The 13,653-nt window shown below is 37.4% G+C and overlaps 1 protein-coding gene across 5 annotated transcripts in view; it reads right to left on the bottom strand.

Moving 5' to 3' along the window:
• Positions 1-13,653, bottom strand: part of spata7 (spermatogenesis associated 7) — an 86,007-nt gene that overhangs the window by 14,053 nt on the left and 58,301 nt on the right. For 2 of the 5 annotated variants that reach the window (XM_033027369.1, XM_033027368.1), the window contains exons 7-8: positions 8,989-9,110; positions 4,536-4,589 (exon numbers count right to left, since the gene is read on the bottom strand). The exons of 1 other annotated variant lie outside the window; for it this stretch is intronic. In XM_033027369.1, the coding sequence (XP_032883260.1) occupies positions 4,536-4,589; positions 8,989-9,110 (176 nt within the window). The remainder of the gene's footprint in view (positions 1-4,535; positions 4,590-8,988; positions 9,111-13,653) is intronic. 2 more of the 5 variants (XM_033027371.1, XM_033027370.1) reach the window with 2 other exon arrangements.

Below are 13,653 nucleotides of genomic sequence, written 5' to 3'. Positions count from 1 at the left end.
GCAGGGGTGATAGTGCACATCCCTGCCTATTACCCCTTGATAGTTGAAATTTTTGAGATAACATGTTATTAGTTAAAATTCTTGCCATCGGTTTATCATATAATAATTTTACCCATCTTATAAAATTCTCTCCCATATTAAATTTTTGTAGTACTTTATATAAGTATTGCCACTCTACCTGATCAAATGCTTTCTCTGCATCCAAAGAAATAATTGATATATCTTCTTCCTCTACTTTATGCGAGTACATTATATTAAACAGACGTCTCAGATTATTAAATGAGTGTCTTTTAGGTATAAACCCCGTTTGATCAGGGTTTATCAATTTACTAATATATTTGCTTAATCTTCTTGATAAAATCTTTGCTAAAATTTTCTGATCTGTATTTAAAAGTGATATAGCTCTGTACGAGCCCGGATCTTCTAAATCTTTATCTTTTTTTGGAATAAGTGTAATAGTTGATTCTGTTAGTGTTTCAGGTAGTTTGTTTTCTTTAAAAGCATGGGAGTATAAATTAAATAAATAAGGGGTTGTTATCTCCTGAAATTTTTTATAAAATTCATTATTAAAACCATCTGGTCTTACCATTTTTCAGCGATTTTATTGTTTCACCTATTTCTTTGATTGTAATTTGAGCTCCTAATTCCTCTTGTTCCAAAAGGTCCAGTATTGGAAGATTACAATTATCTAGAAATTTTTTTATTTTACTATCTTCTCTTTTAATTTTAGATGTATATAAGTTTTGATAAAATTGGGCAAATCTATTATTAATATCTTTAGGTAGTATTAGTAATTCTCCTTTCTCTGATTTAATTTTGGTTATAGTATTTTCCTTTTCTTGTTTTTTCAATTGGCGAGCTAAAAGCTTATGTGGTTTGTCACCAAACTCAAAATGTTCCTGTTTTGTCATTTGGAATAGTCTTATTACCCTTGCCGATAAAATTCGATTAAGTTTAAATTTCAGTAATATTATCTTATTGTGTTTATCTGTCGTGGAATCTTTGGCATTATCCATCTCTAACTGTCTGATTTCTTGTTCTAACAACAATTGTTCTGTCTTATTCTTTTTATTTTGAAAACTTTGATATGAAATTATAATTCCTCTCATAAATGCCTTAAAAGTTTCCCATAGTAAAGAAGGCAAAGTACCTGGTATATCATTTGTATCGAAAAAAAGTTCCATTTGTTGTTTTAAATATTGATAGCCTTGCACATCATTTAAAATATGTGTATTAAACCTCCAAAAAAAATTTTTGCCCGGCATTCCCTCAAATTTTACTGAGAATGTCAACGGGGAGTGATCTGAGATACTACTAATGTGGTATGTTGGGTTGTTTGTATATGGCATTAATTTCATATCCACTAAAAAATAATCAATTCTTGAATAAGTTTTATGCACCGAAGAGTAAAACGAGTATTCCCTTCCAACTGGATTAGCAGATCTCCATACATCTATTATATTCGTATTTTTTATATATGTATTTAGAAGTTCGCTAGTTTTAGATTTTAAATTACTCTTCTTTTGTTTTGCTGATTTATCTAGATATGAATCTAAAACACAGTTAAAGTCCCCCCCTATTATCACATTTTGGTAATTAAACTCTGATATTATGTCAATAATTTTATCAAAAAAGTGGGGGTTATCAAAATTCGGAGCATAAATATTTATCAAAGTTAGTGGGGTTGCATAAATTTCACCCGAAACTATAATATATCTTCCCTCTTTATCTGATATGGTATTCTTTAATTTAAAAGGAATACCTTTCCTAATAAGAATAGCTGTACCCCTAGATTTAGAAGTAAATGAGGAGTAGTATGTTTGGCCTATCCAATTCGCCTTTAATCTTATTTGTGTTTGTTGTTTCATGTGTGTCTCCTGCAAAAACATTATGTCGCTTTTCAACGATTTTAGTTGGGCAAAAATTTTACCCCTCTTAATTGGTTCGTTGGCACCCCGTATATTCCAACTACAAAATGTAATTCCTCCATTCTTTATTTGTCTATCGTCTTGCATTGTAAATCAGGGTAATATTCCTGAATCATATGGTGCAAACAAATACCTCAGAACTTTAGGACTTGGGTGGTCATCCCGGTTTATTAGATTTATATTGCATCTCCTTCTTGTAAAGTGCCTTAGAAAAAGAAAAAAAGAATGTGATACACAATTACTTTCAAAAAAATTAAACAGATAAAAATCTTGTTTGTGCTTTAAAAAAAAAGGTGCTATTAAGGTATCTAAAGGAGGATACCTTAAAGACGAATAGCCATCAACGATGGCAAAAAATGTATAGACCTCCGTGATGTTGTTATACATTGAGCTCCTCCCCCTAGGCGAATCCTCATAAAAAGTTACATATCGTTTCATATTGTGTTTTTTCTTATATGAGTTTATCAAATCAATGCTAGTGACAGCCGAGAGAAAAAAGAGACATAAGGAATAAAAAAACAAAACAAATATAGAACAAACATATACACGATTATATAAGTATATATGTCCCTCTAATTTATCCAATCTTAATCTAATCTAAACTTTCCCATATATATCCACCCTGTATTCTTACATAATATCCCATTCTATAACTACCATACATCATACAAGCTGGTACCAAAGGGTTAACTACCGTACAAGCAGGTGCCAAGGGGTTAAACTTTGAGCTTTGCATCCAAGGTTGAATATAACCAAGCTCTCTGAATAACACATTCCAACGAGATAAGCTTTATAATTGTCTGGGTAGCTCGGCCATTTTAATCAGTTCAGAGCTTTGTAAAAAATTCAGATTTCTTCATTGTCGGCAGCTTGACCCGATGTTTTCTTAACAATATCCTCTGCATACTTTAAAGCTTTTCCGGGAGCTGCAAATGAGCGTTCAACGCCGTTATAAGTTATCTTCATTTTTCCGGGAAACAAAATTCCATATCTTACTCCCGGGACTTCCCTCAAAGTGTGTCTTGCCGGTGTAAACAATCTCATTTTCTGGACTACCTCAGGAGAGTAATCGCGAAATATTCGCACATCATCCCCACGGTATGTCAGCTTTTTCCCATGAGTGATCTTTTTCAATATAAATTCCACTGAGGAGATGTCACGGAATTTCACAATTATCTGTCTTGAATCATTTGTTCCTCTTCCAACTCGTTTAGCGACGTCTGTTCTTGGTTCTTCCGACAATTCCAACACATCTTTGAGTAAGTCAGTAACGAAAGTACATGTTTGAGATTCATGTCCCTCTCGTCCTTCCTTTACTCCGAGAATCCTCAGGTTATATCTCCGATTTCCTGAATCCAGGTCCAGACATTTATCAGTCATTCTTCCAAGTTTTTCCTCTTCAGTTTTCTGTGATTGTTTCAAATTCTTTATTTCCGAGACAATCTCTTTTATCTCATTCTCCATCTCTTCCATTATCTCATCCAGCTTTCCGATATCATCACTTATACCTTTAAATTTCTTGTTGTAATCATTTTCAATTCTGACACACTCTGAGTTTAATCTCTTATCAAATTCCTTATACTGCTTTTTGAGTTCTTTTAACTCACTGCAAGTATTATCAATTTTTTGAGAAATATTCTCCATATTAGTTTCCATACTCTGTTTATTACTTTCCATGTGAGAGTCCATACTTTGCATCTTCTCCAGTGTCATGTTAATTGTAGCAGTCATATCTAAAAGCATTTGCTTTACCTCTTTCTCCCTCTTGTCTCCTTTTGTTGCCATTTCAAGCAGAGACCCTTGGCTGTAAGAATCTTCTTCTTCTGTCGTTTGCAGAGTATCCAAAACTTCCTCGAGCTGAAGGCTGATAGTATTTTTCTTTGGCGCTCCTGAACGATTATCTCTGCTCATTTAAACTCATTTAAACACCCGATTTCACCATTAATCTCCCCGATTTTCACGTCACCTTCTGATGATAACACCCTTACACAACACCAGGCGACTTCGGTGAGTTTTTTAAAAAAATCGGTGCTGACTTAAACGACTTTTACAATTTTTTTCGGGGGAGAAGCTCAGTGCCGCGCCTTAATTCTCCATGACGCCGCCGGAAGTCCCTTGTCCGTTCTTACTAACAGAACTGCCCATTCTTACTAGCGAACTGTCCATTCTTACTATCCAAACTGGTAAAAACTGTGTCTTCTCTCCGGTGCCAGCTCTCGTCTGACCTGACTACCCGTCGTATCGCTTAGTTCAATGTAAGTCACGCCCATCTACAAAATCCACGCCTATCTACTTATCAAAACCCCACCCCCATGCGTTCTAAATGATACAACTAGAAATATCTCGACAAAATACTATAATATACTAACAGTAACTAACTTACGCTTTTTCAAGTTTTAGTAAGATACCAAGAAAAGAACTGTCAAAGAAAAGAACTGTCATCATTGCAAGATTATTGGCATGAATATAATAATTAACATTTAAAAATCATCATCTGTTCCCAGAAGAGCAATAAATAAATTAATGCTTCAAGAATTCTGTGAGGTAACAGATTAAAAAAGGTTTTGCTGGAAATTACAACATAATTAAATCAAATGCTGTACTTACTCAGCCTGAACTTTTCTCATAATTGGTGACTTGATTCTAATTGTTGAGGATAACCTGAAAACAATTTATTTAAAGAGAAAAAAAAACTGATCAGGTGAACAAAGTAACGTGAAAAGTTAAAATAGTCCCTTGGATCTTTGTTTCCCAAATCTAAATTCTGGTGATAAAAGCAACCATTCCAATCTTTACTGTTCAGATAACATGATAATTATGATAAACCATCTCAACTGCTTTGAACATATTTAGACACTTTCTTAAATATGGACACCAAGACTACAACTAGTATTCCAAATGTGGTCCTATTAACAGTAATCACAGATTCAGCCTGTCCTGGACTGTGACAGATTTATATTAATGTATTTTAATATACACCCAGGTGCAATTAAATTTATTGTTTATCCATAAAGCTCAAAGAAGTTTTCAAACTTCTGGGGATGATCAGCCATGATCACATTGAATGGCGGTGCTGACTCGAAGGGCCACATGGCCTACTCCTGCACCTACTGTCTATTGTCTATTGTCTAAACTTTATTTAATCTCACAACTCGTAGATACGTCCTTACGTTTAATGAACAAAAAATCCTTATATATAATTTTGTTACCTTTTGGTTCATCCCTAAGTCTCCTACAAATCTCCCACCTAAACCAAGTTCATATTTTACTCAAGAATTTTAGGAAGATCTTTTTACGTTCTAAGTATATTGATGGTAAATAGATCTTCAAAACATAGACACAATGGTTGATTTCCGTTATTAGGCTGTGGGCCGAGGAGCATTTTCGTTTAGTTTCGTGACCCAACTCACAGAACTACCTGAATTTTTAACATATTGTGTAAAAATATTATATAAATCATACCTGAAACTCGCCAAGAACAAAACCTGCAATTTTTAAGAAATATGAGAAAAACCTCAAATTTTCTGAGTAGTAATTGCCCAATCAATGCACGTTTGACATTGAGGTCAGACGCAAATTGGCCAATCCCGCTCTTCGTTTTATGGTCGCTAGGCAGGGAGGATGCTGGGATCATGGCTGCCTCTTCGTTACATCAATAGCAATAGCAAGGTTTTCAAGGATAAAGGTAATGCTAACCTTGCTGATAATTTTGTTTTTCATTTGATTTATCTTTATAATGTTATAATGTGTACTGGTAAATAGAAATGATAAATAACAAATGTAGAGCTAGGGTTAGGATTAGGCTCTGTCTGTCTGTCTGTCTGGCCGTCCCTCCACCAGGAGGTGAGCCTTGGGCCGGGCCTCTACTCTGCACACTGGCAGTCAGTGCAGTTCAGTAAATGAGGGAACCCAGAAGAACTGCCCTGACCTATTAATTAGGCTGGTTCAAGAGGACCTCTGCGGCAGTTCATTAAAATAAAACCTCAGTTATATTTATTATATTACTTTTATAGAATACAATTATACATAATTATATATGATTACAATCATATATATATATGACTGTATGTACATATATACATACATATACACACACATATACACACATATATATATATATATATACACACACACACACACACACATATATATATATACACACACACATACATATATACATATATATAATATATATATATATATATATATACACACACATACATATATATATATATATAATATATTATAGATGGTATAATATATAGTTTAAATAGACTGCAACACGGAAATAGGCTCCCCATGGTGTAATATGGGCATCGGACACTAGATGGCGCTTACTTTTCCAATCTCATTTTCTAATTAGTTTAATTAATTAATGTGCAACTTTTGGCACTGACGCGTTATGACTTCCTTCTCAATTATATTTCATCTAAATCTGTGCAAAATTTCATGTAGTTCCGAGACGTGGGTCACAAAAATGGATTTCTAGACACATTTATGAAGCTCGGCCCACAGCCTATATCTAGTCACAGGAACTTCCCCTTCAGATTGAAACCTCTAATGTTCAGAACGGATTGGCAAGATGCAAATAATTACTTTTGCCAAGGTGCAGAGCAATGAACACAATAAAACCCTCCTTCCTGTAAGGACTACACTTCTTCCCACCCTGCTTCCTGTAAGGACTCTATACCCTGCTCCCAATTCTTCTGTCTACACCGCATCTGCACCCAGGATGAGGTGTTCCAGACCAGGGCATCGGAGATGTCCTCATTCTTTAGGTAACGGGGGTTCCCCTCTTCTATTATAGATGAAGCTCTCACCAGGGTCTCCTCTATATCCCGCATCTCCGTTCTTACTCCCCATCCACTACTTATAACAAGGACAGAGTCCCCTTTGTCCTCACCTTCCACCCAGCCGTCGCATACAACATATAATCCTCCGACATTTTCGCCACCTCAAACGAAATCCTACCACTGGCCATATCTTCCCATCTCCTCCCCTTTCTGCTTTCCATAGAGACCATTCCCTCCGTAACTCCCTGGTCAATTTGTCCCTTCCAACCCAAACATCCCCCTCCCCGGGTACTTTCCCTTGCAACCGCAGGAAATGGTACACTTGTCGCTTTACCTCCCCCCTCGACTCCATCCAAGGACCCAAGCAGTCTTTCCAGGTGAGGCAGAGATTCACCTGCACCTTCTCCAACCTCATCTACTGCATCCGCTGTTCCAGGTGTCAACTTCTCTACATCGGCGAGGCCAAGCGTAGGCTCGGTGATCGCTTCGCCCAACACCTCTGCTCAGTTCGCACTAACCAACCTGATCTCCTGGTGGCTCAGCACTTCAACTCCCCCTCCCATTCCGAATCTGACCTCTCTGTCCTGGGCCTCCTCCATGGCCTAGCGCAAATTGAAGGAACAGCACCTCATATTTTGCTTAGGTAGTTTACACCCCAGTGGTATGAACATTGACCTCTAATTTCAGATAGTCCTTGCTTTCTCCCTCCTTCCCCTCCCCCTTCCCAGGTCTCCCACAAGCCTACTGGCTCCGCCTCTTCCTTTCCTTTTCCCGCCCCCCCCCCGACATCAGTCTAAAGAAGGGTCTCGACCAGAAACATCGCTTATTCCTTCTCTCCATAGATGCTGCCTCACTCGCTGAGTTCCTCCAACATTTTTGTCTAACACAATAAAAGGTGTCGGTCCTGGTATCCTGGATTATTTTTATTAATGATCTACCATCACAAGTTCTAAATTTGCCGTTGGTACCAAGATCTGTGTAAAGCACTCGTACTGAAGATCATGCTTGACTGTTTCAGACATATCTCATGACAGCTGCAGTTTGTTTAAAATTGTCACTGAATTATTTTTTTTAATTAAAGCATTTGCTTCCCAGGTTTGAATAAATTTAATCTATTTGAAAATATTATCATCTCAGTGGTGTCATTACCAATGATTCTATGATTGCTCCAATCTGCAGTATTTCTGAGATCTTTTAAAAAATAGTCCGAGGCTTCTTTAACACATGCATAACATCCAAGAACTTTAACTCTTCCCAACTTATATTAAGCTAATTGAGGGAGTCCATTAAAAATGCCATCTCCGTACACACCGTTGGCGCTTCTTCAAAGAATATTAGTTTCTAATGCTGTTCAGCATATCTTAAATTAGCGATATCGAATAAGATTAATTTCAGAATAAATATCTTCATAATTAAACACATTTTTTAGCATTTCCAACTTTGTGCAGAACATTTATTATCTGTTATGGTTGTATTTTGTTTTGTTCTGATATGGATATGTTTCACTGAAATATGGTTGCAATTTCCTCTCTCTTTGTAGGTTCACGTATTCTTTTTGTAAGTTTTGGTTTACAGTGTTGCAACTTAAATTAAGCAGTCAAGAATTGGCCAAACCAATTTATCAAACAAACATGTTTTGAGAATGTGATGGTATCAATTTCTGCTTTTTGAGGTATTTGAAAATTGTATCATTTTTCAAACCGTGATTGTACAAGATACAAATTCACTCAGTCAACTGCACCGGTCCTCAATAGGCCACAGTTGTGATTCGCAGTTGTGATTCTGCTTACTATGTTGATTACTATATCATTTAGTTTGGGAAAGGTGAAGTAAAAAATAATGTTATTAAACTTGAAATAAATGTAATTTTTTCTTGAAAAACCAACACAAAGTTAAGGAATTGTAATGCCGTTGTGTGAGCATTGAGCAGATTTAGAAACACCTCAGGTGAATGCATTAGGGTTAGGATTAGATAATAGCATGGCCATAGGTGGAACTTGGAGGTCACTGGAATAATTTGAAGGGCAAGGGGAAAAGAAAGAGAACAGAGAAATGATGGAAGAGAAAGGAAAGGAAAGAAAACAGGTTAAAGAAGAATTAAGCACTAAATGCCATTTCTTTGCATATGGATCTGTGTGTATAGTTTGAAGAAGGGTACCAACCGAAACGTCACCTGGCCATTTTCTGCAAAGATGTTGCACTGAGTTCCTCTAGCATTTTGAATCTATTTTTTATTCCAACCAGCATCTGCAGTTCTTTTTTATTACCTTGGAGAATTGTTGTGATCAGGACATTCAAAACATTCTTGTAACTTTTCACAATCCAAATTAAGTGGATAGTCATTAATGTCCTCTTCGTAATCAGAGCACGTCTGTTTATCATATTCAGGCTATTAGAACAAAATAACACATCTTATAGTCCTAATGAATATAATATACTATAAAATATCATCATACTACTTTATCAGTCAGTACTCGTAAAATTGATGTTAATTAATAACATGTTCAGCATATCCAGAATGAAAATAAAAACTCATTCTGCAGACATATAGGAATATAGGGATAGGGTTAAGATAGCAGTTTGTTATCAATTACAGATTGGCCTCGAAAAAGCGATGGACGGCTTTGAAGCCTCCGTGGTAAAGATAATACCACATTTGTTGCTAAGGTGGGGAGTTCTAGGATTCTGACAGTGAAAATGATGGTACAGTGTTAAAGATAGCATTTTGAATAACTTGAAGGAATTGGTGCTAATGGTATTTTCATATATCTGAAAAGTCCTTGTCAAGCAATGAAGGTTACAGATTTTAGAAGGTTGTAAGCCTGCTAGTTTCTGCGTGTACTTTGCAGATTGAACAGATCTGTAGCACAGTATGATAGTGGTGAAGCGAATTAATGTTTTATGGTAGTGGTGCAGTCATTGATAAACGGGATTACTTCATTCAGACTCATGCTTAGTTTCTTAAGATTATTGGAATTTAAAAATTCAAGAAATAGAAGCAGGGGTAGGTTATACTGTTTCATCATTTAAAAAGATTCTAGCATAACTTTTACTTTTGTGGCACTTTCCTGCACTTATTCTATACCTTGATTTCCATAACACCCAAAAACCTAATTTTCTTGAGTTTATTCAGCGGTTGAATGAACTAGAGGGTATTTCATTGGCACCCTATCATTTGCCTTGCAGATCGTAGCGAGTATGAACATTCCGCCTCCTTTTATGTTCAAGTCGTAAAATGTGTCCTATCATGTGGAGCATGGAAGCGGGCTATTCATCCCATCACCTCCACATCAACCATGGAAATCCTTCCAGCACTTGACCCACAGCTGTATATACTTGGACAATTCAAGTGCTTGTCTTGACACTTCTTAAACGCTGTCACTGTTCTGCTTCTACTATTCTATCAGAGCACTCACCACCCTCAAAAGAGGTCCCCCTCAGATCACATCTTGCCCCTTAACCTAAATTTATGTTCTCTATTTTTATCTACCTCTGATAGGAGGTAGTTCCTGCAGTCTATCCTATCTATATCACTCATAATTTTATATGGCTCAATCATGTCCCATCTTAATCTCCTCCACTCCAGGGAAAACATACACAGTCTCCCCGTCTCTTCTCATAACTAAAAAGCCCCATCTCAGGCAATATAAAGTTGAATCTCCTCTTCAGCACTATCCCATCTTTCCTAAAGTGTGGTGACCAGAACAGCACCCAGTGCACCAGTTAAGGTCTGAACAAGGATTTTATAAAGTCAGAGTTCCTGCTCTTGTATTCAATGCCCCCTCTAATGAACTCATACATCCCATATGCCTACTTAACCATGTTATTTACCTGCACTACCACCTGCAAGAATCTTTGAAGTTGAAGCAAGTGTGAGGTGTCAGGGTGCAGTGGTAGAGCTGCTGCCTCACAATGCCAGAGACCTGGGTTTGATTCTGACCTTGGGTGCTGTCTGTGTGGAATGTTCACATTCTCCCTGTGACTACGTGGGTTTCATCCGTGTGCTTTAGTTTCCGCCCACATCCCAAAGACGTGCGGTTTTGTAGTTTAATTTGCCTTTGTAAATTGTCCCTAATAAATGAAGCAGATAGTGGGAATAATATAGAACTCGTGTGAATTGGTTGGCATGGTCTCAGTGGGCTGAAGGATCTGTTTCAAGCTGCACCTTTAAACTAAACTAAACACTTTGGGAGATTGAATGTAAGAGGAAAGTATACAATTAATGGTAAGATTCTTAACAGCATTGATGCACAGAGGGATCTTGGGGTCCAAGTCCATAGCTCCCTGAAAGTGGCATTACAAGTAAATAGACAATAGGTGCAGGAGTAGGCCATTCGGCCCTTCGAGCCAGCACTGCCATTCAATGTGATCATGGCTGAATAGAGTGGTAAAGAAGGTATATGATAGGCCTGCCTTCATTGATTAGGCATTGATTATAAGTGTTAAGAAGTCATGTTACAGCTTTATAAAACTTGCGTTTGGTCGCATTTAGAGTATTGCATGCAGTTCTGGTCGCCACATCACGAGAAGGATGTGGGGGCTTTGGAAATATTGCAGAAGTGGTTTACCAGAATGCTGCCTGGTTTAGAGGGTATTAGCTAAATGGAGAGGTTGGACAAACATCAATTTTTTTTCTGTGGAGCGTCAGACATTGAGGTGAGATCTGATTGAGGCATATAAAATTATGAGAGGTATAGATAGAATAGACAGTCAGAACATTTTTCTCAGGGTAGGAATAAAGACTAGAGGCAAAGCTTTAAGGTTAGTTGGAAAAATGTTGAAAGATGATGAGTGGGGCAAGTTTTTTTTACACAAAATGGTGGATGCCTGGAAAGCGCTGCCAGATGTGGTGGTGGAAGCCGATATGATACTGCTGTTTAGCAAGCTTTGAGATAGGCACATGGATATACAAGGAAAGGAAGGATATGGGTAACATGCAGACACAGAAGAGATTAGTTTAACTTAGCATCATGTTCAACACCAAGATTGTGGGTAGAAGGGTCTCGACCCAAAATGGCACCCATTTCTTCTCTCCAGAGATGCTGCCTGTCCCGCTGAGTTACTCCAGCATTTTATGTCTACCATTTGTGGGTTCTGGGGCCTGTTTCTCTGCTCCATTCAAAACCAATCATGGTGCATGTCCAAGTCTCATTAGTGTTCCCCAAATGCATCACTTCACAGACATCTGGATTAATCACCATCTATCATTTCTATATCCATTTTGCCAACACACAAATATCAACTTGTAGTCTAATACTTCCCTATATACTGTCAACTATTCCATCTATCTTCATGTCATCTGCGAACTTACTGACTGTGCCTCCTGCATCCACACTAAATTATTTGGAAATTGGAAGCAGCAAGGATTTCATTAACTATCCCTGTGGAATGCGACTTGTCCACAATTGTCCAATCACAAATCAACCCTAAACCATCACCCTCTGCCTCTGGATTCCCATGGCCTTAAATCCCATGGGGCCCAAACTACAAACATGTGGGGCCCTGTCAAAGGCCTTACTAAAGTCCATGTAAACCATGTCCACTGCATTGCCTTTATCAATATATTTTGTTGCCTCTTCAAAAAAATCCTTTAGATTGATCAGGTTCTGCCCTTGACAAAGCCACGACCAAGCTATCTCTGATTAGTCCCTGCCCTTTTAAGTTATCATTAATCATGTCCCATAATTTTTTTGTTATCTTCCCTGTTTGACTTGTGATTTTTCCTGCTGTCCCTCGAATTATCTGGTAGCTCACTTGTGACCAGAGCACCAACAAACTATTCCCTTCATCCCATGGCAGCCTGGGATAAATCTTATCAGGCCCAGGGAATTTATCCACATTTAAGTCTACTAAGGCACCGACTAACTCCTCTTTATTTATGGAAACTTGCAGTGGAATTTCACCTTTCTCTTTGCTGAATCCTCTCACTACAAAGTCATTTTTCTTTGAGAATGCTGATGTAAAGCATTCATTTAAGACCCCACCTACATGTTCTGGCTCCATGTTCCACAGATTGCCCCTGTCATTTGAAATAGGCTTTCAATGCTTTCTCTGGTGTATTATTTTGCCCTTAATATACTTGGAAAACACCTTTGACGAGAGATTCTGTGAATGTTAACCCAATTATGTGACTTGCAGATTTGTGGGGATGGTTGTGGTCTTTCTTTGTGGATGGCTGTTTGTTGGTATACATTTTACTTGCCACATATCAACGTAAGCCAGGTTTGAATATGGACAACTATAATGTTTGTTGTGAATAGAGATGAACTTTATGCAATCATTAGTGAACAAACTTATTTCTGATGGTATGATGAAGTGAACTTTATTGGTCTGAAAGGCAGACATCAGACATCAAGGTGCAAAGATGAATAACCTCCAACACTAATGTTCCTTTATGCAGATAATGAATTCTTTTTAAAAGACTTCATTTCGATTTTTCATTTTGCTTTTATTTTTATTAAGGCTTCTTCATACAGCATTCAACTTTGTAATAGCACCTTTATAATTTGATCTTTCTTATTTGTAGCTAGAATATGCCAGAGGGCTTTGGAGACATCCTAATTGTTACCATCTTCAAGAAAGGAGAAATATCCTATTACTGTAATTGCTGAGGGGGTGTCCCCACTTTTCACCACCGGAAAAGCTGTCATAAGAATCCTCCTCAACCATCTCCTTCTATTGGTTGAAGAACACCTCCCAGAGTCATTGTGCAGATTCCGTCCTTCTCGAGGTAGAATGGACAAGATCTTCATTATGCGGCAAAATAAACGTAGAGAGTAATACCAACCAGTGCGGAAGGCCTTTATTGATCTCACATATTGCTGACTTCTTCAATAATCCGTAATTAGAGATTAGAAATTCTCCTCAAATCTGCTTCACAACAATGTAAAAGTCATGATCCATAATCCTGTTTGAAGCATACAAGAGGACAT

Source organism: Amblyraja radiata, chromosome 9 (genome assembly GCF_010909765.2).
Source record: "Amblyraja radiata isolate CabotCenter1 chromosome 9, sAmbRad1.1.pri, whole genome shotgun sequence".
Lineage (NCBI taxonomy): Eukaryota > Metazoa > Chordata > Chondrichthyes > Rajiformes > Rajidae > Amblyraja > Amblyraja radiata.
Note: the sequence above shows the minus strand (reverse complement) of the source record. Positions and strands in the feature narration are given on the sequence as shown.